At 40.8% G+C, this 25,572-nt stretch overlaps 1 protein-coding gene across 8 annotated transcripts; it reads left to right on the top strand.

The window, feature by feature from the left end:
• The first annotated feature begins 64 nt into the window (after nt 1-64).
• On the top strand, nt 65-25,343 carry GTF2H1 (general transcription factor IIH subunit 1). Of its 8 annotated transcripts, none has more exons than XM_030483441.1 (17): nt 108-362; nt 870-991; nt 3,331-3,404; nt 4,446-4,614; nt 6,794-6,986; nt 9,468-9,630; nt 11,298-11,391; nt 12,086-12,235; nt 13,289-13,368; nt 14,715-14,842; nt 15,996-16,083; nt 17,400-17,485; nt 18,314-18,431; nt 19,304-19,394; nt 20,890-21,005; nt 21,907-21,999; nt 22,598-25,343. In XM_030483441.1, the coding sequence occupies exons 3-17, from the start codon at nt 3,396-3,398 to the stop codon at nt 22,682-22,684; spliced, it is 1,665 nt and encodes a 554-aa protein (XP_030339301.1). In that variant the 5' UTR covers nt 108-362; nt 870-991; nt 3,331-3,395; the 3' UTR covers nt 22,685-25,343. The 8 variants fall into 8 exon arrangements, 6 of the variants coding, with proteins under 6 accessions (XP_030339299.1, XP_030339302.1, XP_030339301.1 ...); XM_030483437.1 differs by lacking the exon at nt 108-362 and adding an exon at nt 1,322-1,412 and having other exon boundaries at nt 501-991; XM_030483439.1 differs by lacking the exon at nt 870-991 and having other exon boundaries at nt 65-362.
• Nucleotides 25,344-25,572: the final 229 nt, after the last annotated feature.

The raw sequence follows: 25,572 nt of genomic DNA, 5'->3' as shown, positions 1-25,572 counted from the left end.
GGAGGGCCGGGCGGTGCGGGGAGGGTGGGGGGGGCGGCGGCGGCGCTGTTTACTGCCCCGTCACTCCCCCCTCCGGCCGCTACTGTCATGGCGACGGGGGAGGGGCCGTCACGTGCGCGCGGAGGAGGTGGGAGGGGAGGGGGCCCGCACCACGTGACCGCAGGGGATGCGCCGCGACTGCCCGCTCCCCGGTCACGTGAGGCGGGCTCCATTTCCCCTCCTAGCGCCCCACGGCTTGTTCCGGTCACGTGGCCTCCCGCTGCCCGCCCCATGGCCCCGGCGGCGGCCCGACCCCCATAGCGCCAGCTCCCGCCCTGGGCCCCTCCTGCCGGCGGCAGCCGGCGCCCAGCACCGCCCGCACGGTAAGGAGCGCGCCGGCGCCAGGGGTGGGGAGGCGGCGGGGCCGGGTACTGTCGCTGTCGGGGGGCGGCGGGGCCCGATCCGCCTTACGGCCGCGCTGCCCGGCGGTTCCTTCCGTCCCTCCCGCCTGCTGGGGCGCGCGGCGGCCCTTGGCCTCCCGCTGTTCGTCCATGCCCGGTCCCGGCCGCGGCTGTTTAACGGCGGTGGCTTGGCGGGCCGCGGGTGCCGTGGGGACGGGACCGGGAGGCGCCGCGGCAGCCGCCGGCCTGTGCCCCTCGGGGAGAGGGGCGGCGGGGAGAAGGCAGCTTTGCGCCGGCGGGATCGCTGCGGGGGTCAGTGGGCTTCACCCGAGCGCTGAGCCCCGGGTGCGGGCGATAGACAAAGAGGTGCCCTCGCAGCGCCTTCCCGGGCCGCGGCCACTGTCTGCCGGGGCCGCCAGGAGCCGGACAGAGCCCCGGCAGTGGCCGGCCGGGGCCGTACGGTGTGTCCTCGGGCACGTTTCGCTGCAGGCAGAAACGCTGTACGGAGCATAGGTGATGCGGATCGCGGAGGAAGGCCGGATCGACCCTTCAGATGCGTTCAGGGGCACAAACCTCATGTGGATTCCCTCAGCTCATCGCCGTGCTTGCCGGTATCAGAGACAAATGGCACTTCGCAGCTCCCCCTTACCCTGGGCTGTATTCCACTGGCAGGCCCGGTGCTGCCCTTCGGGGTGCTGCTCTGCCGGCTCCCGGCCCCACCCTGGGCTGCGCGGCCAAACTGTCGGGGTTCTGCTGCGTACCTGTGCCACTGCGGTTCAGTCTGGGCCATTAGCGTAGATACTCTGCTGTTCCCTGCAGGGAGTGGAAACCTAGCAGCAGGGCCTGCATCAGATCTGTCAGAGCTCGCCTGCCAGCCTGTGTCTACCCTGACCGAGTCAGGATTGTTACAGTGTGTAAATGTTTCCTTTATTTCTGATTAGAACTCAGCAAAACCACACGGGAAGAGACTGGAGTGAAATGCTGGTAATGGAGAGCATTCAGAACAGGTGTTATAAAGAACAGAGAAGAGAGGTACCTGATTTTAAAAGTGGTTAGAAAGAGTTGCTGCATTAAGAGAAAGGGCAGCTGTTGGAATTGGATGGTATTTCCAGAAGCTGTGTTCACTCTCACAGAGCTGGGAGGGGAGGGGTTATAGGTGGGTGAGCAAACAGGAGGACCTTGTGGTGGTGTTTTATGCCAATACTGAGGCTTCCTGCTGGACTCTGCCAGTTGTAAATGCACCCTCAAGACAGGCATGATGACAAGTCATACCCCATGGGTTAGGGCTAGAACTACTAATCATCACTTCAAAAGCTCTACTGCTGGAGAATTCAAAATCAAGCATGTCTGATTTTCCTATTCTGGAAAATACTGAAACCAGAGAAACATCTGTCTTCCTAAATCTGCAGCTGAAGAACTCTAATGCTGCTGGTTTTAGCAGCAGATTAACATTATACTTAATGCCGTAAAATAACAGAATTTCTCTGTATGCATGTTGCAGTTCTTGCCCCTTTGAGCAGCAGTGTCATCATCTGCAGTACTGATTCTTGGAAACTCGAGTTGTTAAATATAGAGGTTAGGAGATTTGGGCAGGCACAAGTAGATCATTGATGGCTCTCACCCTACTGCATCGTAAGCCTTAAGCATCCAAAAAGGAAAAATTGTGTGCTGTGTGTCCTTAGCGAGGACGTGGCCTTCCCCTGTGCAGTTGGTAGGAGATCATCCTCATGCTTTTCTAGCAGCTAGGTGAGATTTCTAGTTTAGAATTTTTCCTGTACTACTTCTAACAAGAATCCATTTTGTTTTCATTAGTGAGAGACGGTAACTTTCCTCAATTTTTTATTCTTTCTCATGTACTCTTCAAAAGACAGCTGGGGTTTTCTCCATTTTGGATAATGCTTACTGAGCTTCTGAGTTGTATCATCCTACTGCCACTGTAAATTTCTGCATGAAAAAGGATTCAGAGCAATGACACAAATAAGAACAGCAGTGAGCCAGTGTGTTCACCCTCTCAGAAGGTAGAATGAGCTTCTCCTGGGATAATCCTGAGTTCGCAGATTGCACACTGCAGGGTACTGTTCTAGAAGGCTGTGCTTGTAAAGGAGAAGTTGCTAGGTGCTGATCGTTTTCTTCCGTAGTAGAAAGACTGGTTGTAGGTGGGTGAAATAGCAACTTGCATCAGAATGAGGCTATGGAAACACTTTACCTTTTCTTTCTGTTCAGTACAGGTTTAATTCCCTTGCATTCTGTGGCTTTGTCTCTACTGCATTGGGTAATAATGACCTTAAAGGACTGTAAAGTAACAAAGGGAGAAAAAAGTCAAAATCCTTACTCTTGCATATATTGAGGTGTGTGTGTATATATACACACGTATATATAAAACATATATATTGATTACATGTATATTACATACATATATATATAAAATGCTTAGTCTTGCATATATTGTCTATTAGTCTGTGGCCAGCTGCCTTTTTCCAGTAAAGATAAGGAGCTGATGAGAGGCTACAGACATGCAACAGGAAACTATAAAATGGTAGTGTGAGTAGCACCGGAAGAGAATAATGCTTCTGGGGAGACTGTAATGCATCATGCTAGGAAACGGTCCTGAAATCATGCCATACACTTTTATGTGAGAGAGAAGTATTAGCAGGGCTGTTCTGAATGTGGCACAACTTGGTCTAGTGACTGCTGCAGTAGTGCTGATGTGCAACCCCACATTCAGCTGAGCATCACTGAAGTCTCTGGCAAAGGTTTGAATGACTAAAATGATGAAGAAGCGAAGCTTAAGTGCAGAGCCCTTTTGTCATTAAGTCTTTCCATTTAATATTGTACTTAACTAATTTCAGAGATGGGTGTATAAGGCTTTTGCTGAAGAGAATGCTCTGCTACTGTCCAGATTGTCACAGTAAAATATCCTATCTTGCTGCCGTTGTTGCTTTTCTTTAAGATACCTACTAGTAGTGCGATAGCTGATGCAGGTTGCTGATGGAAGTTTGATGCGGACCCCAGCAAATGTTACAGGTATTCTAAAGCACATGAAACATAGACTGATAGAATGGTTTGGGTTGGAAAGAACCTTACAATCATCTAGTTCCAACCCCCCTGCCATGGGCAGGGACACCTCACACTAGACCATGTCACCCAAGAACATGCATATCAGCATTTGAACATAGTGTTTTATGTATTGATAGTAAAGTTTGTGGTGTACAAAATACAGCAGTTGGACAGACTAAACATTTACAGCAAACGTACCAAAGATGGAATCTTTTGCTAGACGTAACAGATACGACAGTATCTTCATAGAATGTGGTGATACTTGCGGTGTCCTTTATCTCTTGAGAAATTTAAGGCTGTAGAGTAAACCTGCAGAGAGGAATGATGGTGACTGCTGGGGAGAAGAATGCAAAAGGCTTGTTGATGTGAGACTAGTGACAAAATTACCACTGTGATGAAGTAGGTGTAACATTAGTCCCTTGGACTTTGGAAGAGAGGGACAGGAAACTGCCCAGCTGGAACCAAGTGTACAAAACATTGTTTGAGCCCTGGGAAAAACCCACCACAGTAAGAACAGGATTGTAGCTGGGCTACCATATCTTTAGCACAGGGAACTGCTATTTTTCACATACCTTGTATCCTTCCCTTTTCTGAAATGACTTAACATCTGCCATTCACATAGAAGAAGAGAATTGCTGCCAAATGCCAGAGGAGATTTGGAATTTGTGCCATTTCTTAGCTTGAGTATCATTCTGAACTTGAAGAAATAGTAAAGGAACATTAAACCAGGAAAATTTTGTTATCGGTTTAAATGTAATATTTGCAGGTCCTTTACTGAAGCAAAAGCAGTATCAGCAATAAGATGAATTAGTTAAGTAGCTGGCAGTATTTTGTTTAAATAAATTTCCTGAGTGCAGTGACAGAGGGGAGCATGTTTATCTGGAATGTTTCAAAAATGATGATTAACAACTAAAATGTAGGTTGTAACACTTTGATATAGATAGGAGTAGTGAAAGAGTTACAGAAAATATAATTATACTAATCAGCTCAACTGTATGTTTTTAATAGCTCCTTATAGCCACAATGGCAACGTCATCTGAAGAAGTGTTACTGATTGTAAAGAAGGTACGTCAGAAGAAGCAGGATGGAGCTCTCTACCTTATGGCTGAAAGGATAGCATGGGCACCTGAAGGCAAAGACCGATTCACAGTCAGCCATATGTATGCAGACATAAAATGTAAGTGAACACGTTCCCTATTCCAGCTTCAGTAAGCAGTATTTTGGTAAACATTTAAATACAACCCAAAGCATATTTGCCATAAAACACTGGTGGATAGGTTAGGAAGGTTGCAAGGGTCTGAAGCTTTGACTAGGTTATTCTGTGTAGCAGCGGAGGTCAGGACCATGCTGAAGTATCACCCAATTTATTAAGAATGCTACTGCAGAACTTCTGTAGTCTCCAACTGTGAAAGTTATACTTCATTTACTATTAAATTTTGATAAACTTCTGCAATAAATTGAACAGAGAAATAATCCATGCCATATGCTTGTGGAGGGAAGGGTGGGAGGAGGGTTGAGGAAGAGTATAGGATTTTCAGGGTCTAACACAGAAACTATCTGGCATGTCATCTGTTAAACTATGCATCTAAAGCTGTTCCAATTTTCACATAAAATGAACCTCACCGTTTTATTTTCATCCAGCAGACCATAGCTTCAGAAGCAGTAGCTTCTGTAGCTTGGCCTAACTGGTAACATTCTGAAGAAGCGTTTGCTGTTGCAATAGCAGAGTACTTGCAAGTCAAAACTGAACAGTAAATGTCTATAGCATGCTGCCTTTCTGGCTCCAATTAGTGCTCATATTCCATGTGCTGTAATGCCAAAGAAGGAATAAAAATAAAGTTGTATGTGTCACTTGGTAAAGGTTTAGTGATTATTGCTGTTTGAAGTCATATACAAGTACTGCAGCCATATCAAAAGTGTGTGTGAAGAATCAGAACTAATATGCTGTTTTCTTAGACACAAGTATAGTAAGGAGTTTAGAAGCTCTGTTCACCTCAGGTAATCAACTTTGTGAAGGTTCTATTTAGCTATTTAGAACCATAGAATCATAGAATAGTTAGGGTTGGAAAGGACCTTAAGATCATCTAGTTCCAACCCCCCTGCCGTGGGCAGGGACACCTCGCACTAAACCATGTCACCCAAGGCTCTGTCCAACCTGACCTTGAACACCGCCAGGGATGGAGCATTCAGAACTTCCTTGGGCAACCCATTCCAGTGCCTCACCAGCCTCACTGTAAAGAACTTCTTCCTTAGGTCTAATCTGAACTTCCCCTCTTTAAGTTTGAAGCTATTACCCCTTGTCCTACCACTACAGTCCCTAATGAAGAGTCCACTCTTCATTTTCACTCTTCATTTACTTAGACTTCAACAGCTTGTATTTTAAAAATGTACATGTATAGGCATTGAAGTCTTAACTTAGATGAAAGATGCTCTTTTTGTCATCTAAAATTAAAAAAAAAGGGGGGGAGGTATTTGTAAATTTTTGATAGGGATGGTGATTCAGTGGTGACATCTCGTTCCTGTCTCCCAGTTGCACTGGAGAAGGGGGTAAGATTCGAAGTTAGGTTAGTGCCATTTGCAGTGCTACACTGAAGTCAGTTAGCACAGCAGTACATAAAAGCAGGTGTTCTAGCCTCTGCTCCCTCTGGTTATGAGAAAGGAAGCAGGAGTTAGGGTTTTTTAATGAGTCATGAGGGTGTAATAGCACCTTGGAGGCATTGGTGATCGAGTCTGGCAGTACTAGTAGCTAAATGTGCTTACCACACCACTTCAGACCAGCATACCTTTGCTGTCAACAGACATGCTGTTACCCCACCCTGCATCTGCTTTCTTACCACTCTTCTTCTGTGGGACCTGATCCAGCTGGAAAAACAAAAGGGAGTCACTTCTCAGTTGATTGGTTCCTTGGTTCAGCTTGTTGCACAAACACTAACTCATAGATGAAAGGCAGCAGGAAGAAGTGGAAAGGAGGAATGAGGTTGTCACCTTTCAGCAGCAGCGTGGACTGGTACCAGGTTAAAGTGTCCAGGTGATGGCAATCTAATTTGCAGCAGTTTTCTAATGGAAGATGTGGGGAATGTAAAGATGAATGAGGGCTCCTGAGCAGTAGCTGAAGGATGCCGAGCAGTAGACTGCTGGTTTCTGTGTCTTGTGTTTTAGAGCGAACAAGGTGCTGGGTTCAAACTAATTTAAGGGGAAGACTGTCTGTTCCACTTTTATGGTTGGAATTCACACACAGGATAAAAGTATTTAATTGGATGATGAGGATAACTGCTTATAAGCAAATACTCTGGGGAAGAGAGTTCCTTGTATAAGCTTACTGTCTGTTGCTAATTAATACTCTCTGTGTAATCTAGGCCAGAAAATCAGTCCAGAAGGTAAAGCTAAAATTCAGCTTCAGCTAGTGTTGCATGCAGGGGACACAACCAACTTTCACTTCTCCAATGAAAGCACAGCAGTGAAGGAACGAGATGCGGTAAAGGATCTTCTTCAACAACTGTTGCCCAAGTTCAAAAGGAAAGCTAATAAAGAACTTGAGGAGAAGAACAGGTAAAGGGAAAGGAGCCTTAATGGGGTTTTTTTGTTCGTTTGCCCTTTTTTTTTAATTGTTACCTAACTGTAGTGTATTTTTACTAAGTTTTTATTGCAGCATTGTTAGGGATACAGCATTCGTTTCCCTAGTATAAACCTCTCTGCTTCCAATTTAGAGGCAGTTCATTGAGAATTACATAACTGTGACATGTTGAGACTATACTTGTGTTCTCAGCGACATGTTCTTGAGGTGTAAAGGCAGCCAACCTGGCTGCCACCCAGTCTTTGTTATCCATGGCTATGAGACAAAAGCACCCAACTGGCAGTCTGTCTCTTTAGTCTCTTAGGTGTATACGTATCAGCCAGAAAATCTACTTTAAAGATTTTTTTTTTTTTTTTTTTTTTTGGTCTTTTCCAGAAGTTCTCACCTTCTTTGATTTGTAATTTCTTCCCCCTCCCCTCCCTGTATGACCTCTTTCCCCTCAAATCTTTCCTGGTGTTTTATATGCTGTACTAAACCACTAGGTATTTTCATGCTGCATCACTTGAGATGCAGTAGTTTGTTACTTGGTGTACAGGATGTTTATTCTAAAAATGTTTTGAGAAGACGTTCAGGACTGAAGTCCTTTTCCCAGAAGGGCTTTTAAGATATGCTTCTGTTCCTTTAAAATGCTTGTGTTAAACCAGTCCTTGTGGCCATAGAGCACACTTGCACTTCTCTGCATCTCCCCAGATGAGTTTCACTTTATTCTTACATCTGCTGTGAATCCTCTGTCTACTCCCTTCCATTTCCAGAGACTGTTCTAGCTTTGAACTTACGTAAGTTAAAACTAGGTTTTTTTAAAACCTAGGAGCATTGCCTCATGGGGCAGATCGGATCTTTACAAGGAGATTTCCCAGTAGAAGGGCAAGAGCCCTTGTGCAGGAGCTCTGACTGTGCAGGATTAACTGTTTCCAGTACTGCAGTGACCACAAGGATCTACAGCAGTGCAGACTGCTTTGGCACTATCACCATGCTAGTTTCTTTATGCTACATGCCTTATTTCTAACACTTTTAATGCTGAGTGTATGGGCAGCCTTAGCTCTGAATCTTTGTATCCTTAAATGAAGTTTTACAGTATTATGCCATGCAGCAATATAAGCTTTTCTAGTTATAGGGAAGCCAGAATCTCTGCACATACTGTGTCATAGTCTGTTACTTTGATGGTTAGAAGTCCAAGTCTAGTGGCGGAGCTTCATTAACTTAATTTTCAACTGAAAGGCAAAAAAAGTTTCAACCTGTTCTAGAAGGATACTACATCCAGAGTCCCTATGACTCTTCCTCCATTAATTGATATGTAGGGGTCAGGTATGTGTCAATATTCCAAGTTTTAATGAAATAATTAAAGTAAGACTGCTTCCTGCTGCACTAATTTGTAAGAATGACCACTAAATCCGTATTTGTACCAACAAGAAAAACTGGAAAAACCTTGGTGGTTAAAATGTAATAGGGATATCCTGCGCAAAGTTTTCATTTCCACCTCATCCTACTTCATCCTTAGAGCAGCTACAGACTTTCATTCGGTCCAGATTGCAGTTTATCCATGTTCTTCCCTAGACCATTTACTAGGTATTCATAAGATGCCTATTTTTTTTGTTTGCAAATGGTCAAGACCCTTAGGTACAGGCCGAAGATCATTGCGGTTATTGGCTGATTATGAACACATATGCATTTTTCCCTGAAAGTAGGCTAGTGGGTCTCAAATCAGGTACACGGCTGTCTGAAAAGCTGCTTAAACATGAATTAAGTTTCTGGCGCATACATTCTTTGCATTTTGGATAGTAAGGGTGATACTTTATATTTGGATGATAACTTTTGCAAACATTATTCCCTGGTGGGAGTAGTGACACTGAATGTTTCTGTAGTACTTGTGCTGCATGTGATAGTTAAGTGATGGAGATCCTACTGTCGCCAACAGAAACACAAATGAACAAACAACTCAGGATAATACATGTTTTAAGGTATCTTTATCTCACACATGTTGCTGTCTGTGCTCTTGCAATAGCATAGAGGCATGTAACTACTGAATTTTAAGATACTAAACAGGAATTGGACACTGCTGAAATCTCTTCCTGCCCCATGAGGCCATTATTACAGAAGTTCAAGAAATTTCATTGTGCTTTTACAGTTCAGGAGGCTCCAGTGCCGGATGTGCAAAGACGCAAGGGCACCACAGAATATTAGGATAAGATGTTAATCCCATATTAACTTTTTCCTAGGCATTATTGTTCTCTAGGATTTAATACTATTCCTTAAACATTTCTTTTTAGCCCTTTCTTAAGTCTTTTAGGACAAATACAGCTATTGAAGTTGTTTGCTTACACAGTCTTGTTAAGAAATGCACAGCATTTTGAAAGAAAAGTTGTTTTCTGTTCCTTTTGTGAACTCATGTTAGTTATGGAAATCCTAGTGACTTATTCTGCAGCGTTTCAATTCTATTCAATACATTCTTTTACCAGAATGCTGCAAGAAGATCCTGTTTTGTTTCAGCTCTATAAAGACCTTGTTGTGAGCCAAGTAATCAGTGCTGAAGAATTCTGGGCCAACCGTTTAAGCATGAATGCAGGGGATAATTCTGCAGCACCTAGTAAGCAGGATGTGGGCATCTCTGCAGCATTTCTGGTACGTCGAACCTCTCTAACTTAAAGGATTTTAGAGCAAATGAATTGGGGAAAAGTGAGAGTTCTGTTCATGTACTTTATTCCCATATACTTTAATGTTGTTCTTTCCTGGTTCCTCCACATATTTCCACACATTGGCTAGACTATTGCAAGTGTAAAGGAGAAAAAAGAACAAAAGTAAAGGTTTGAGGTTGCAAATCTGCAACCTCAGCATTTTGTCAATTTAAGCAGCTCAATTTGAAGTTTAAATTGACAATAGGCAGTTGTTCTTTATGCTTCTGCCTTCTGTAAAACAGGAATAACGGTGAACTTACAGTCACTAGGTGATGTGTATTAACTCCGTAAGTCAAAAAGAGTATCTCTGCTGCAGCACGGACGTACATAAATGAAGCTGCAGAGATTTTCCACACAAACGGTTTTACTCTCTCCCCATTTTTTCTTAAACCAGTACATGCTTTCAGGTACTTGAAGAACAACTTGTATATGAAAACTTGTTTTCTCTCTCTTTTCCCATCTTTGTTATGTTACCGATTTGTAGAAACCATGCCTCAGTAATCTCAATGCAGTTTAAAAGTAACCTAGGTACAATCTTCAGATTCCTCCTGCAGATGTATTTCTACTTCTGCAACAAAATGAATATATACTATGACTCTTTAGAGGGAATCCCATTTCCACCTTTGTAATGACTGCACACACATCAAGGGTTTGGGAGGGAAACAGGAGGCGGGAGCAGCTTTATGACTTAGCTGCTGTACTTGTTTTTTCCCCCCTAGAAATACCTGAATCATTTACCAAATGAACTTGATGGCTCCGATTTCCTGTCTCCCATTATTCTTACACCTTGACAGTAAAAAAACAAACCACCACACCCACCGAGACTTTCAAAACCAAAACTTTCTTAAATAACTGGTTGTGTTTGTGTACTCTACATTTGTGAAAAAGAATTTCATATATTTGTGTGTGCTAGTTCAAGTTAAAATAACTGTCTGGCTCTGCTCAGAATTAGTGTTTCTCTAGGAAGAAGGTGGGACAAAACCTAGAATTTAGATGTACAGGAAAAGGAAGAAAAGAAGGCAGCTTATGCAGTCATGTACTTTTTCCTGTTATTGAGAATTGGCCTGAGCACTTGCTTGCTCCAGAGCTTCCTAAAGAGATCACTGAGATCTAACTTGCAAGTTCTGACTGAGGCTTACTCTCAATTTCTAAATTAATCGCTATTTGTCAATTATACCGAGATGCTTTCAGTATGTAAGCAAATAAGGTGTGAGAACCATAAATCCTTTTTTGTCACTTCATTATCATCACTGATTATTCACTAGCTGAATTGTTGCATGAACAATAGTAGATTAGGCCTATACAGTTAACATGCTTATTTTTACTGTGAAACAAGGATATATTACACTAAGCACACCTTCTTTTGACTGATAGAATGGTCTTTGCTTTTCATCTTCTAAAGCTTATAAGCTACTTGTAGAATTTTGCCTTTAAGTGGCAAGTGTAGTAATTCTAAAAATACCTATTTATAATCAAATATGCTATGGATTATTGGAGGAAGAAGATTGTTTTATCTGCAGCAGAATTTGATTGCAAGATGCCAGTTTTTTTCCTTATCCAGTTACAGAGGCATTCAGATGTGACTGGTTTTCCTCCCTGTATGCTTTTTCTTAGGCTGATGTACGGCCTCAAACAGATGGCTGCAATGGTCTGAGGTATAATTTGACTTCAGATATCATTGAATCCATATTTCGAACATATCCTGCAGGTAAGAATAGTGCTTTATGTAACAAATACATGCATTTAAGATTTGGTTTGTTTGGGTTTTTTACGATCTTGCTGTGGGAAGACTAGAACGTTAGTCTGAGCCTGGAAATACAAAGCACCATATATTCAGTCTTCTAGGTGATTTTCCCTGCCTTGTTTGAGGGATGGGAAGAAGCATGTGTTAAAACAGGCTTTTGAAATGAAAATTTGATTTTGTTAAATGAAAACATTTTAACTTGTACATTGAACTTTTGGTTGGTTGGGGTTTTGGTTTTGGTTTTTAAATTGTGAGTAGGTATTTGGTTCTCATACACTCTCCTACTCAGAATTTCAATTAATTGTTATTTTTCATGAAATCACCTTTGGGAAGAAAATAATCTGATTTCCATCATGCCCCTGCACTATATTGAATTACTAGAACTCTGGCAAATCAGACTTCTTGTGTGTGTGCAATTCAAATTAGAGTATTCAGACCACTGTTACGTGCATTTATTTCAAAGCATTAGCTAGCATTGCAGGGCATAAAAGGAGTACGCGTTTGCTTATGCTTAACTACTGCATTTCCTTACGTTTAGTTGAAATGAATGAAGGCAGCATTAAACAAAAAACAAGGAAGCAAGCATGGAAATTTTAGCGTAAAATACCGTACTAAGATTTGCAGAACAGTTTGCAATCACTATGGTTTTTGTTCACAGTAAAAATGAAATATGCAGAAAATGTTCCACATAACATGACTGAAAAGGAATTCTGGACACGATTTTTTCAGTCTCATTATTTCCATCGGGACAGGCTCAATACAGGCTCAAAAGACCTCTTTGCCGAGTGTGCCAAACTGGATGAAAAAGGTAAGCTTTTTGACTTCGTGCAATAGGCTGCAACAGTCTTAGCTGCCTCATAGAACCCAACACTCAAGAGGTCTGTCTAGTAAACCTAGCAAAGCTGAAGTCAAGTTTTCTTATATTTGTTCACTAGGCATGTTGTTTGTCAAGCTGTGAAGTGAAAGGTACAGATGGCCACTGAAAGTTAGCTATAGCTTTCCTATTCGTAACATGTTTCATGGAGAGTGCCTTTCTTGAAACAAAGTAGCCTTTGGAGAGTGCTAGCACTAGAAACCAGCTTTATTGCAACTCATGCAACAGAAAATCTGTGATAAATTCTATAATGTGCTGTCATGCTAGACTGATTATTCTGTGCCATCAGTTCCTGTGGAATAATTTTGTTTACATAAGGCTTCATTCTGTGGTATGTGCACAACTTAGAGCACGTATAGCTTTTGTTATAGATCAGTTTTTAGTAACAGACAAATATGGATCTCGTTTAAAATTTTCCAGAGGAGTTGCCATCCCTGTTCTCTGTCAGCCTTTTTAATGTGAAATCTTAAATACCATCTGACATAAGTTTTTATTGAACTTTTGAGATAGGTTTGTAATTATACAGAAATGTGCAGAGTTGAGATCACTTAACACCATTCCTTAAGACGTATTCTGACTAATGAAGTCCATAACCCTACACAAGTAAAAGCTATCACCAGATATAAATTGCCCTTCTGCCCAAGACAAGGCAACAAAACAGTGGCAAAATTAGAAGAAACACAACTAAGGCTTCCCAGTTCCCATATTAATATGACTGATGTCACTACTAACTAATAGACTATTCAATTTTTTTTTTTGTTACCAAACAGTGATATGTAGAAGTTGATGAAAGCTGTGCTAATTAGTAGGATGATCTTTAACAATACCTTTTATTGCTTATTTTAAATGGAACTCTGAAAAGGGTTGAAAGCTTTAGCTGTGCTGATACTTGGGGATCTGCAGAACCTTTGTCTTCTCCTTTAAATATAATGTAATAATGCCTATTTTAGATACAGTTTTTCATGATTTTTGCTTTGTTTTATACAGGGTTAAAAGCAATGGTGTCTCAAGGAGTAAAAAACCCCCTGATAGATTTAACAGCTTTGGATGATTACACATTAGATGAAGTAAGTAGTTGGAGAAAAAAAAAAAAAAAAAACAAAACAAAAAAAACCCCACACCCAACCCCCACCTTAGTTTCATTTAAGAAAAAAGAGGGTCCCTCTCCTGTTAAAATAACTACAAATGCTAATTCTAAAACACATCACTTACTAGGCTTCTGCAATGGTTGGGTAGTCAACATTTACACAGTCGTACGTGTGTGTGTAAAGAAATGGGGGCTCTGCCCATGGTCCTGTATGTCTCATGTCTGCCTTAGTGTGCTGGCTATAAAAGCAGGAATTCCTTTTTTTTAAAGAATTATTATTTCACTTGGATGTTTTGGGTTGGGTTTTTTTTTTTGTCTGGACTTTGTTTTCTTCCTACCCTTTAGAAGCTGTGACAATGTACAGAGAGTAGCACAAAACAGGAGAAAGTCTTTGCATTTGTTCTCATTTTAAACATGGCTATTTGCTTGATTCAGCTTAATTTTAAGGACACTGTATACAGTTTTCTTTGTTTAGCTTTATATACCATCTTTTGCTAAATATATGACCAACTTGAACTCTTCTATGATTCTGTTACCTGCCTCCAAGTACAAATTGAAACAATTGTTAAAAATGGTGTACCATAATGTGGAATAACTTAAAAATGTGCTTTTCTGCAGTTGATCTAGCTTAAATTTTGGAGTTTTAATTAATGATGCTGCATTTCTAAGTTGGTTTTGTTTTTTGTAAGAGTTGTACAAAGCTAACACTCTGAAACTGGACTGGGAGATTAGGCTAGGTATGTTTGAATTGCTATGCAAACTGCCCTAGTTTTTTTTGAGGCCGGTTAACTGCAAGCATGAAACTGCACATGGGGCAAAGCGAGTTGCCTTCAGCCACCTGGCAACCAAGGAACACTGCCAGTATTAAGGCTTGAGGGTTTTTGAATTCCCAGTGGTATCGCATCCTCCTGACAGGTGTCATTTAGCCTATGGGCTGCTGGTGTCCCACAGGCTGTAAAAAAAGAGGTAAATAAAACAATTGCTAACTCTTATTTGTCATCAATGCCTGTGTTTCATACAGGTGATCCTCACATTTTTAAGCCAGTTTTACTTATAACTAGACCACAGTCTTAAAAAACAGAATTTTTTTCTTCTCTCAAGACAGCTAAACTGCCCAGTGTTAGCAGAATAAAATAGTCTATGGAGATTTTTCAAAGTACATAATGTGATGGTGGAGCAAGGCAGAAAAATACTGCTTCACATGATGAGGCAGTATCGCCCAGTAGAGCTCAGAGGAGGTGACATGCAGGATCTCTGACTCTGTGAAAAATAGAATTTTCCTTCTGGTTTTGGGGCAGGAGGTAGCTAATGTTTTTTTCTTTGCAGGAATATGTTGCTTCTATGGCCTCTACATCAAATGCCTCAAAATCTGCTAGAGAAAGTAGCACCACTGCCATTATAAAACGCTTTAATCATCATAGTGCCATGGTCCTTGCAGCTGGCCTCAGGAAACAGTAAGTTTCACTGTTGTGTAAAAGCTGGTTTGTAACAAATTTTAAGGAATTTCCAAAATGAAAATAAGTCCTTAATTACGCATCCAGCCTTTTCTTGTAATTTTTATGAATGAAGTATTTCACTTTACAAATGAAAATACCTTTAGGTTCCGTTTTACTTTACAAAAGTTCTGAGATGACAAATGCTAGTTTTAGCTGAGTTAGCATACAAAGCAGATGAAAAAAGGAAAGGATGTTTCTGCCTTAGTTCTCCAGCCCTGGTGAAGGCTGCAAAAGTAGTATTCCATTTGCTGTGTGTGGAGGGAAGGTCTGGCATAGGGAGTTCCTACTGCCTGTCTTCCAGGAGCAGGTCTGCTGAGGCTTCCTGTAGTGGGGTGCAGGGACATAAGTAAAGGAGGAAGCAAAAGAACAGTGTGGCATAGGGGGATCTGATGAAAGATTCCTCTAGTGCAGTACCTTGCCCCAGACTAAAAAGAAAAGAATAACCAGGTGGTTTAGTATATTGGCAGTGAACTTCACAAATGAAACTTCTTAAAAGAGGAATGAAACGGGTTTGATGTGAAGTCTGCTTTACAAGTGGTTTATAGACAAACACCAAAGGATTACTACTCTACCCAAATCCTGCAGACCTTATCTGTGATAAATCCTAATACCTTCTGTGTAGCTGTCCTCCCTCATGTTGTTATTCTGTCTAATTGAACACTGGATCTTCAACAGTCTCTTCCGTGTAACGTGTATTCCAGTTCAGAAAGACAAAACAATAGCTTTCATTCTGCAACAGTAGCATTTCAGGGCTCCCATATCTCTGTGAACACCTGGTTGATATAAGTGTGTATGCCAAGTGTTTCTAATTTAGTCATGATTTTGCTGTGTCCCACTTGCATTGCTGGCATGCTACTATTTCTGAGGAGAGGAAGAATCACCCTCCCCTGCTGTTGAATTTCCCTCCTGACAAACAGGGTTATTTGAGGAGTTGGTTCTTTCTATCTAGATCAACTGCTAGAGATGAGGATGTAAGGGGGGAAAAAGTTGACATACAGTATGTGAACATGCATATAAAGTTTTTGAAACGGATGTATTTACTTTGCCTCTAGCTTGTATCTTAAGTTTCCTGTGAGGTGAATTCTTCTTAATGCTGTTTCTCTATTTTAAGAGAAGCACAAAATGACCATTACAGTGAGACCAGCAGTACGGATGGAAACTCCAGGGATTCAGATTTCTTTCAGCCACCAATTAAAAAGGTATAAAGTTAGCTGATGCAATTCTAATTGAATGAAACTGGAAGCTGTCTGTCAGAAAGTTGCCAAAGGTTCCTTACGTGTTTTATGATGCATCTAACGTGGTTCGGCTTTGCTTAGAAGTACCTAGAATAAGAACCTGAGGGCCTGTAAGAAGTTTTATGCTCTGTTAGTAAACACAAATAAATTACATCTTGAAGTATTGCTGTTCATCTCTTCAGTAGTGCCTAACAAAAGTAAAAAATTTCCAAGATGCTTCTGATTGGACCCAGAAATCTGGTTCTTTCCATACAGTGCAGTTCTAGTTTTGCCCCACCCCCCTTTTTCTGGTTTTCCTTTCCCCCAAATGCTGGAACAATTCTAGAGAACATCCATCTGAAAGGGATATTGGTGTTCAAGCACCAATATTAACTTATCAAATGTATCATTTATAAAGGGGATGATTAAACTGGCACATTGCAGCCTTCATCTTAAGGTCATAAGCTGAAGTGAAGTTAAACTGAAAGCGGAGTGACACCTGGTACACTGAAATATGGGGTAACAGCTTGTTTTAGACTAACTATAGCAGCGTACAAAGTGGAAGAGAGTATTGTAATTGCTGCAAAACTGAATTGAATACTCTTTCTAGAGTTGACAGCCCAAATAGAACATGTCAAGGGGACTTAAAACCTGCGTATGTTGTGAGAAAAGGTGGTAGAATACACATGTTGTTTAAATGTAGTTACTCAACCGCTTTGACTTTCCTGAAAACTGCAGTTTTTACTGAAGAGGAAACAATACACCAGGACTCGAATAAATGTGATGAAAAGAGGAGAGAGTAGGAGACTTCAAAAATAGTTTTCTCATTGTACAAAGTCTAATACCACTGTGCTGTTACCTCTTGCCACTAATGCTCTAGTTCTACAGTCAACAGATAGCTTGTGTAATTATTAGGGTTTTAGTCTTACACTCCTGTACACTCTTTAGTCTTACACTCCTTACAGCCATTAAAGCATTACTGTTTCTACTAAGCTGGAGCTAGATGGACATAGCACAAAGAATGATCTATATATAGTAGAACATATTTTGAAGTGGCAGGGACTGCACGTTTTGGCCAGAACCCACAGGAAAAGCGGTAGTGCCAAGACTTCCAAAGTGCACACTTTAAGCAATGTTGGGCGCTGCTCCCTCTGGAGGGTAGGCATGAATCATTCCACACTTTGGTTTTCTTTAAGGTTGTAGTAACCCTATTGCTCAAACTCAGTGAACTGGATAAAAGCACTGGATGCATCAAACTGTATCCTCATTAGTGATGTGTATAATTATTTGGCTTATTTTAGGTGAAACTGCAGGAGGCCATTGAATATGAAGATTTATCAAAGAATAATAGCATTAAAACTATTGCACTAAACTTGAAGTCTGATAGGTAAGTTAAAATATACACGGCTATTTTGGTGTATTCAGTACAGAAGGTCTCTCATCACAGCCTGCACAGAACCAGCTGATTTAGTCTCTACTGTGCCGCATTCGAGTGTGTTTAGGCTAAGTTTAGAAACCTAAGATGAACTCCAGCTTCCAAGTAATTCCAAATAAATTTGTATTTTTATTTCATCTTGCTTTTCAGCAAGCTAAGTCTCTGTAAGCCTGCTTGAAGAGCTCTGACCTGGAATTTCTGTGAAAGGCTAACAGATCTGCATTCACAGTTCAGCACTTTGTTGCAGCTTACAGTGGAAAAATGTGTTACATGGGAAAATATATTCAATTCCAAGGAAAATCCATTCCCAGGCAAAAAAAAAAGGGGAATTGGGATAGTTTGGAGTGCTCATTGGTCTGTTTTTATAGCAATAGTCCTCTTGCTTTCTAGACCTTTGAGTTTGAAAGCCATAAATGTAACTTCAGAAAAAAAGTGGTACTACAGGGACAAAAACAATTCCAAATGTGCTTAGTTTCAATCCAAAGTGGCATGAATTCCTCCAGTCTAATAATACTCCCAGAACTCAGTGGCACAGATAGCTTCTTATTAGCAAAATGATGCTCGCAGATTCGACAACAGAAGCTCTTATTTTGCTGTCCCTGACCCAACTTCTTCCCATGTGGCAATGTATTTTACTTTGTCAAATAAATAAGATTTAGATAATAATGTCAACAGTTACAAAGCATCTAAAATTGGAAACATTTGAAGAACTGTCCACCGAGTTTGGCCTCTGTTTTACCAACACTCCTATTAATACATTTATCTTTTCTCACCTCACAGGTATTATCATGGTCCAACTCCAATTCAATCGCAGCAATATGCAACCAGTCAGGATATAATTAATTCTTTTAATAGTATTAGGCAAGAAATGGAAGCATATGTACCCAAACTAACTCAGGTATGGAAGAATACTCAAAAAAATACCCTTTTTGATGTTAGCATCTTGCTTTCTGTGTAATTTTGTGCCTCGTGTCTACTGGAATTTTAATTTTTCAGGGCAAACTTAATTATCTCTAATAGTTTTATGTTATTCAATTTATTTTACAACTTCAGGCAATACCTTTTGAGTTACTGAGTTTAAAATCTAAACAATAGGGATCTGAATCAGTCATTGCTGATACTCTGAGTTATATTCTACTGTTACTGTGTTCTTTGAGGAAATGGTAAAAGGTATAAAGTAGTAAAGCAGGACAGTCATGCAAGACAGTCATGCAACGTGAAACACAGGCCAATATTATTGATCCCACCCTCTGAAATGTGGTATGTAATGGTCTTAAGAGGTCAGCAGTAAACAGATTTATAACTGGACAGGTCTTTTGCTCCTAAATGCACTTAGGTAGGATGTAGATCTCACTGTGGGCTACACAGAAGCTGTCTTCTGGCAACTGGAGGGCAGCATAGCCAGGTAGCCAATCTCCCCAGCCAGTATCTGAACTTCCTCAGTTAGTAAACCCAGATTTGGCCTGATGTAAAGCAGCCACAAATGCAAATGTGTCACTTTTCTGTACAGTAATTCTCTGTCTCATTTCAAAGCAGCTGCATAGCCAGTTCACATACTAGGTAAAGAAAAGGTTTGTTTGTAACTAATTGGAGACCTTCCCCTGAAAATGTGAGCTTATAGCACTTGAAGGTACTGAGCAGACTCTTCATCAGAACTTCCATTGTGTCTGCTCAACTGTATCTTTGCCATTGGAGTTCAAATACAATTCATTTTAAAAAGATTTTGTTGGAGAAAGTGATATGAAATAATTGTTCCCCCTCTCCCTTCAGGTCCTTTCAAGTGCTGATGCTGCTAGCACTATTGCAGCCCTGTCACCTGGAGGAGCACTTATGCAGGGTGGAACACAGCAAGCCATAAACCGTAAGGATTTAGGACATGTAATACTTTAATCATGTCTTATTGCATTATACAGCAGTACGTGGCCTGCTATTTCATCTGCCTCTTACAATGTTACAGTGATAAAGGAAATTATGGAAACATGTAGCTGGAGTAATACTGGGCTACAGTAGCAAACAAAAAGCAACAACCCAGTCACACCATGAGGGTGGTGCTGGCTACACCGCTGCTGAGGCAAGTGAATGAGAGAAAATTGTATAAAGCAAGTGATGAAGGATGCACTTGATATCAAGTCCTCTTATAGATAATGGGGTTTGCTTGTTCAGCATTTCTCTTTGCCAATTCCCCCACCACCACCCCCCGTGTGGATTTTAGAAAGTAAAGGCATACTCAGGGAAAGCTCTAAAGGAGGTGAGGTCAGGATAGTTGTCTGGAACTAGGTTTTTTCTGCAGCCTGCATTTAAGATCCACAGCTTGCTGTGAAAAAGGACAACTTTCTTGTAGACTGCAAGGGCGAAACAGACAACCCCTCCTTCTTACATCTCTATTCAGCTATTCCCAAGTTCGTTTCCTTTTGCATCTCAGCAGGTGAATCCCTATTCTCACAAGGCAGGGTTTATAACAGGTTTCCAGTTAACTTGTGTTACTTGGTGTGAAGAGCTGCAGAAGCTAATGCAGACAGCTGAAAAGGCAAGTATAAGTTTTTTATGGTACTGAAAGAAAAGAAGTCAGCAAGCAGTAGTGAGGCATTCTTACCCATCCCAGTTGACATACTGTGTGTTACACTCCATTTTGAGCTTGACCACCTTTTTCTTTTTTAATTTAAAAATCAAAACAGAAACAAACAAACAATCAAAACCAAACCCACAAAACCCAACCAAACAGAAACTAAACCCAGCCTCGTCCTAGAATTTGCTATTCACTGCCCAGTGAATAACTGTGCTCCTGTCATCCTCAATGCCTGTGCTTTTTTTTCTTTGGTTTTTATGATTGTGGTTCCCTCCCTGCTCTTGAACCCCATTGCCCTTTCTTCTTTAAGACTATCTGGGATCAGTTCCTTGTTCCTGCCTGAATTTTTCATCTTCCACAGGCTGTGACCATGTTCTCATTGCCACTGTAAAAGAGAGAAGAGCTTGCAGTATCCACCACACAGTATTTAGCACTGTGCTATGAAGAGAACAAGGTGCTGGTCCCAGAAGCAGTACTGCCACACCATTAGAACAGTACAAATATATTGCTTCTAATCCTGGATGAAGTTTTATGTCCCTTCTTTGCCTGACATAGATCTCCCTATATAATATACAAGTTTCCAACTATATAGTCATAAATAGCAGCTGACCTGATCTAATGCTGCTGATAGTCCTACTTCAGGTGTGGGGCACCTCAGTGTTCCCTCCCAGCCAACCTTTCTGGGATTCTAGTAGAAATGCATATTGCTGGTCTCCTTCGTTAGCCTTACATTCTCTTTTTTTCGTGGGATAGTTTTGAGTGATGTGACAAAATCTTTTTCCTGTTGCAGAGATGGTGCCAAATGACATTCAGTCTGAACTAAAACACTTGTATGTGGCAGTAGGGGAACTGCTACGACACTTCTGGTCCTGCTTTCCTGTTAACACGCCATTCCTAGAAGAAAAGGTAAGAACTTCCTGGTATGGCCCTCATTACAGTGTGCCGGATCATGGTTTAGGATGACTGGTGTTAACTTGAAGTATAGAACTAATACACGTGCTTTAAATCAGTGCAGCAGTTAGTCATCCCTAGAACTGAAGGTCAGAAAACAATGTAAAATATTACTTTTTTTTCAGCAGTTCTTTTGGCACTATTGATTAAAATCAAGCTTATGCCTCATGGTACCCTTCAGGAGCAGTTGCTGCAAGCTGATTTCAACAGAATGGTCAGCTGTATTCCAGCTGTAGATTTCTCATTGCCAGTTTAAAACACAAAAGTAAAGCCCCCGTTCCCCCACATTAAGATACCTCCACAGTGACGGTTACAAGAAAGTTTTCCTTATTCTTCTATCCATTGCAAAAACCACTGATTCGTAGCTTCAAAACATACACTGCCTTTTAGAACAAAGTTGCCTTCGAGGAGACATGTCTGCTGCAACCAGGTATGTGATTGTAACCATTTTTCTGTTGCTGTTCTTTCTTTTGACCTCACGTGGATCACAAAGATAAAAATTTGCAGATATGTTGGATTTTGTGCTGCAAAACATGGCCTGAAAATTCATGGTACAGTCTTTGCCTGAAGCAAAACCATGTTTTTGTGTCTATTTTCTTTGTAGTATTTACTGACAAAGTAATAATGATCACAGTGGCACACTGCACTTCTCAGTCACATTGCACTCGCCTCAAAAATAAGCACGCACTCCAGAATGATTAGACACTGATGTTTTAATAACTTTTCTTCCTCAAACTATACATACTTAAAGTAGCCCCCAGGATTAGTTATGAGGTGTTTGGTTGAAGAACAATTTGTTAAAGGAAAGGAAACTTCTGTGCAAAGTGATTATAATACTGGTTTCTGTCTCTTTCAGGTTGTGAAAATGAAGAGCAACTTGGAAAGATTTCAGGTTACAAAGCTCTGCCCATTCCAAGACAAGATTCGGAGACAGTATTTAAGCACAAATGTAAGGGGAAAATACTCTTTAATTATGTGGGTGCTTATTAATAGTTTGAATCATAATTATCAGAGGATGGTAGCTTTGTTATTTCTTATCCTAGGGCATTTAAGGTTTTTGTTAACTAGGAAATAGGCAGAGGGAAATGGGGTACACAGTTAGGCATGTTTCCTCTCCCTATATAACTTTGAGTGATACCAGAAACTGTCAAGAACTATAATTTGAAATTGCCCAAGTGAGACAGCAAGAAGCGGAAGTCATGTTTCACTTCTCACTTCCACCATGAAGCAGAACTATAGCAACTTCAAAACTGTCTCACACCATGTCAGACTTGAAGTGGTCTGACTAAATACTGGAGCAGACAGCACAGTCAAGTGTCACTACTTCCCTGTGACCTTCCCAGCTTAGTAGCTATGTGAACTGCTCCCTCTGCAGATACTTTGCAATAGAGCTTCAGGTCCTTTCTCTTTGTTTGGCATACCTCTGTCATTTTAGCAAGATTACTTTGGCTGGATAAAAGGAAGACTCCAACAGTATCTGATCAAAGGGAGGGGAGGGGATGTGATTTCCAGTAGCTGGGATGTTTAATTCCCTCTTAATGTTTCAGTTGGTAAGTCATATAGAAGAGATGCTGCAGACGGCCTACAATAAGTTCCATACGTGGCAGTCCCGGCGTATGCTGAAGAAGACGTGAAAGTGCATGCTGTACAGGTTTGAAAGCAAAATCTGCAATAGGTGTAGGAGTACAACCTAGCATATGTGCAGATCTTGTAGTTGTTGCAGGAAGACCTGCAAGCTGCGGACTTCTGGAAATGATGCTAACTGAACTTGCACATTTTTGAAAAAGAACTGAGATTAAACTTGAAAACTAGGGAGAAAACCAAGGAAGAACCAAAACAGAAGAGCCAAGGCGCAAAAATATTTAAAAGACACTGTTTACTGCAGTTACTCAGGAACTGCTTTTGATTTGCATAAAGAGCTGCTTTCAGAAATAAAAAATTTAAAGAGGGTGTATTAATAAAATCCATTTTTCTGTCTAATTTTTTTTTTTTTAAGAAGTGTATGGCACAGGGTAGAACTCAGAACCTTTCCTTCACTGGATTCTGACATTTTACTGAATTCTGTACTTTCTGCAACAGTTTAAGAATGATATTTTGAAGTACAGCTGAGACTGGTTTTGCTTCAAACATCTGGGAGAGTGTAGCTGTCGGAAGACAAGCTTCTGCCATGTTTCCCCACCAATTGGAAGCAAGAGACATTGCACTGAAAGCTGTTTGTGGTCTGGGGTCCCTGAAGGCACATGGGGGCAAACTTTTGCCCAGAGTCTTGGATTTTTATGCAGAATTTTTCCAGCCATGGGTTTTGCATGTTTTCCTTTGTGTGCTACTGCAGTCTTTTTTTTTCTTCTTTTTTTTTTTTTTTTAAGGTGGTACTCGTTCTGAGGAGAGAATGCATTTTTAAAAATGAAGTTAAATAAAGTTTCTTACAAAAGGCGGCATTTATTTTCAATTCTTAGACATTTTTTATTTCTTCTCCTAAATCTGTTTTCCTTCACTCTTCCCTTTTGACTGTTACACTATTTTTGGCGAATTGATAATCATTGCAAAGAGAAAAATGTGTTATTTACCTAATGTCCATAGATACTGGGCATCTGTGCCATACTTTATTCCAAATCGAATCAGTTCACAGTTTCAGACCAACATGTCTTGTATTAAATGTGACTTACTTAAATGCAAAGTGAACCCGTTTTCTATAATATATGCAGTTTAATGACATCCTTGTATTTTGTTGTCATCTTGACTGTACTAAAGCCCAGTATGGGCTACAGAACTTTTTTTACTTCTGACTAAATGTGACTGTTAGAGTATAAGATGCATTTACTACAAAGACAAATCAGAGTGAGAGTATGTATTCAAAGCAAGCACAGCAGTGTTCAGCACGGCAGAAGAAACTTCCCTTAGCCTGCATGATGGCTTTAATACTAGATTTTGCCACCATTGGCATGATGCTAAAACATGGTATTATGACGTTGGGTGGATAACTTGGAAATTCCTACAGAAGATGTATTTGTATAGCCAAGTCTGTGCTTGTTCTGTGCTGCTGCTCCATTTATGCAAGAGGGGTTTTTTTCAACTGGTGCGTGGAAATCAGCAGCTTCTTTTTAACTTTTTTTTTTTTATTATTATTTTTGTATTATGCTAATATTTTGGTAAAAGCTGAGTTTCAGTAAATGTCACTGTCTGCATCAAAGTTCTGTTTGGAAATGTAATGCGTATTGTTAAGCCTAGTTTCCCTGTCTGCTTCTGCAGATAGATACATGATACCTGCTCTGTGATGTTCATGTGGTTCTGCTACCAGAAATGACTGGGCTCAACGAGTTATTTTTGACAGGGTGAAAATGTCATTAGGAATAAACAGATGTATGTACAGCAATTGGGGGATGAGGTGTATATCTTGTCAAGAGTTACCTCTTGTGATAAATAAACTGTCTAAAATTTAGGTTTAAGGTATGGCTTTATTAAGCCTAATCCTTTTGTAAGTGCAGGCAGCTCCCAGAAAGAAAGGGTAGTTTTGTTCTCCCCCACTCCAAAGCGCTTGATCTAGCAATTCTGCAGCCAAATTTCAACTGTTTAGTCAAAGCTGTAACACCTTTCATCATATCAGAGGGCCAGGTTCAAGAAAATACATCTGGTTTATATTCTAACTGTGCCTGAAGCTATGAACAACACATTTGAGTATGAGACTGCACTGAGACTTCATTTTAAAAAATCATAGACAGGAGAGTTTTGAATATTCACCTTTTATTTGAATCAGTATTTAGTGTTCCTGGAAAGACTGGGCAAGATGGTCGACACAGTGGAAGTGTTTCAGTGCATCACAGGAGCGTTTTACAGTTCAAAGGACTGTTTATAATCATTATGGGGGATGGTGTTGCAATAGCTTTAAGTTATTATAGCGATATCAGGCTATCAAAATGGACCTTAATTAACAGAACTGGGGGGGCGGGGGGGGAGACGACTATGATACTAAATTCAACAGTTTTGCCTACGGACTGTGCAGGCAAGGCTGCTATGCACTTCATATTGCTTTTTCAGGTATTGTGGCAATAAGGCACAGGCCCCTCCTAAAGTGAAGGAGGTAAACTAAATATTCTTCTACATTGTGTTCCCCTTTTCTGCAGCACGGTCCAAAACCCAGATTCATTCCTTAAGTTTTGAAACTGAATCATCATGCATTATATTACTATTGGAATCTTTATACTGACTTGTATTTTTAATGAGAATTCATAAAACTTGTATCATTGGCATTGATCTAAGATTTGTAGAATAAACCCTACTGAATTCTAAAGTGAAGTCTTCTCTAATGCTTAGGCTGTGTTTTCTCATGTTCAATTAAATCCCAAACAGGCTCCATTCAGGTCTAAATTGAGAGTGCTGGGTATAGCCCTAGCTCAGCTGTCCCTTCATGCTGGTAGAAGAGGTCAGGAGCAAGAGGGCTACAATACAGTTACTGTCAAATTACTTCATTTTTAGGGGTTGAGAAGTTTTTCTGCTGCATAGGGAATCTATACCATTACTAGTG

The sequence above is a fragment of the Strigops habroptila genome, chromosome 4 (genome assembly GCF_004027225.2).
Source record: "Strigops habroptila isolate Jane chromosome 4, bStrHab1.2.pri, whole genome shotgun sequence".
NCBI lineage: Eukaryota > Metazoa > Chordata > Aves > Psittaciformes > Psittacidae > Strigops > Strigops habroptila.
Note: the sequence above shows the minus strand (reverse complement) of the source record. Positions and strands in the feature narration are given on the sequence as shown.

Coding starts and splice junctions, on each gene's coding strand:
- GTF2H1 (XM_030483439.1), top strand. Junction 11,392..12,085: donor ATTTCGAACATATCCTGCAG/GTAAGAATAGTG, acceptor TTTTGTTCACAG/TAAAAATGAAATATGCAGAA. Junction 12,236..13,288: donor TGCCAAACTGGATGAAAAAG/GTAAGCTTTTTG, acceptor TGTTTTATACAG/GGTTAAAAGCAATGGTGTCT.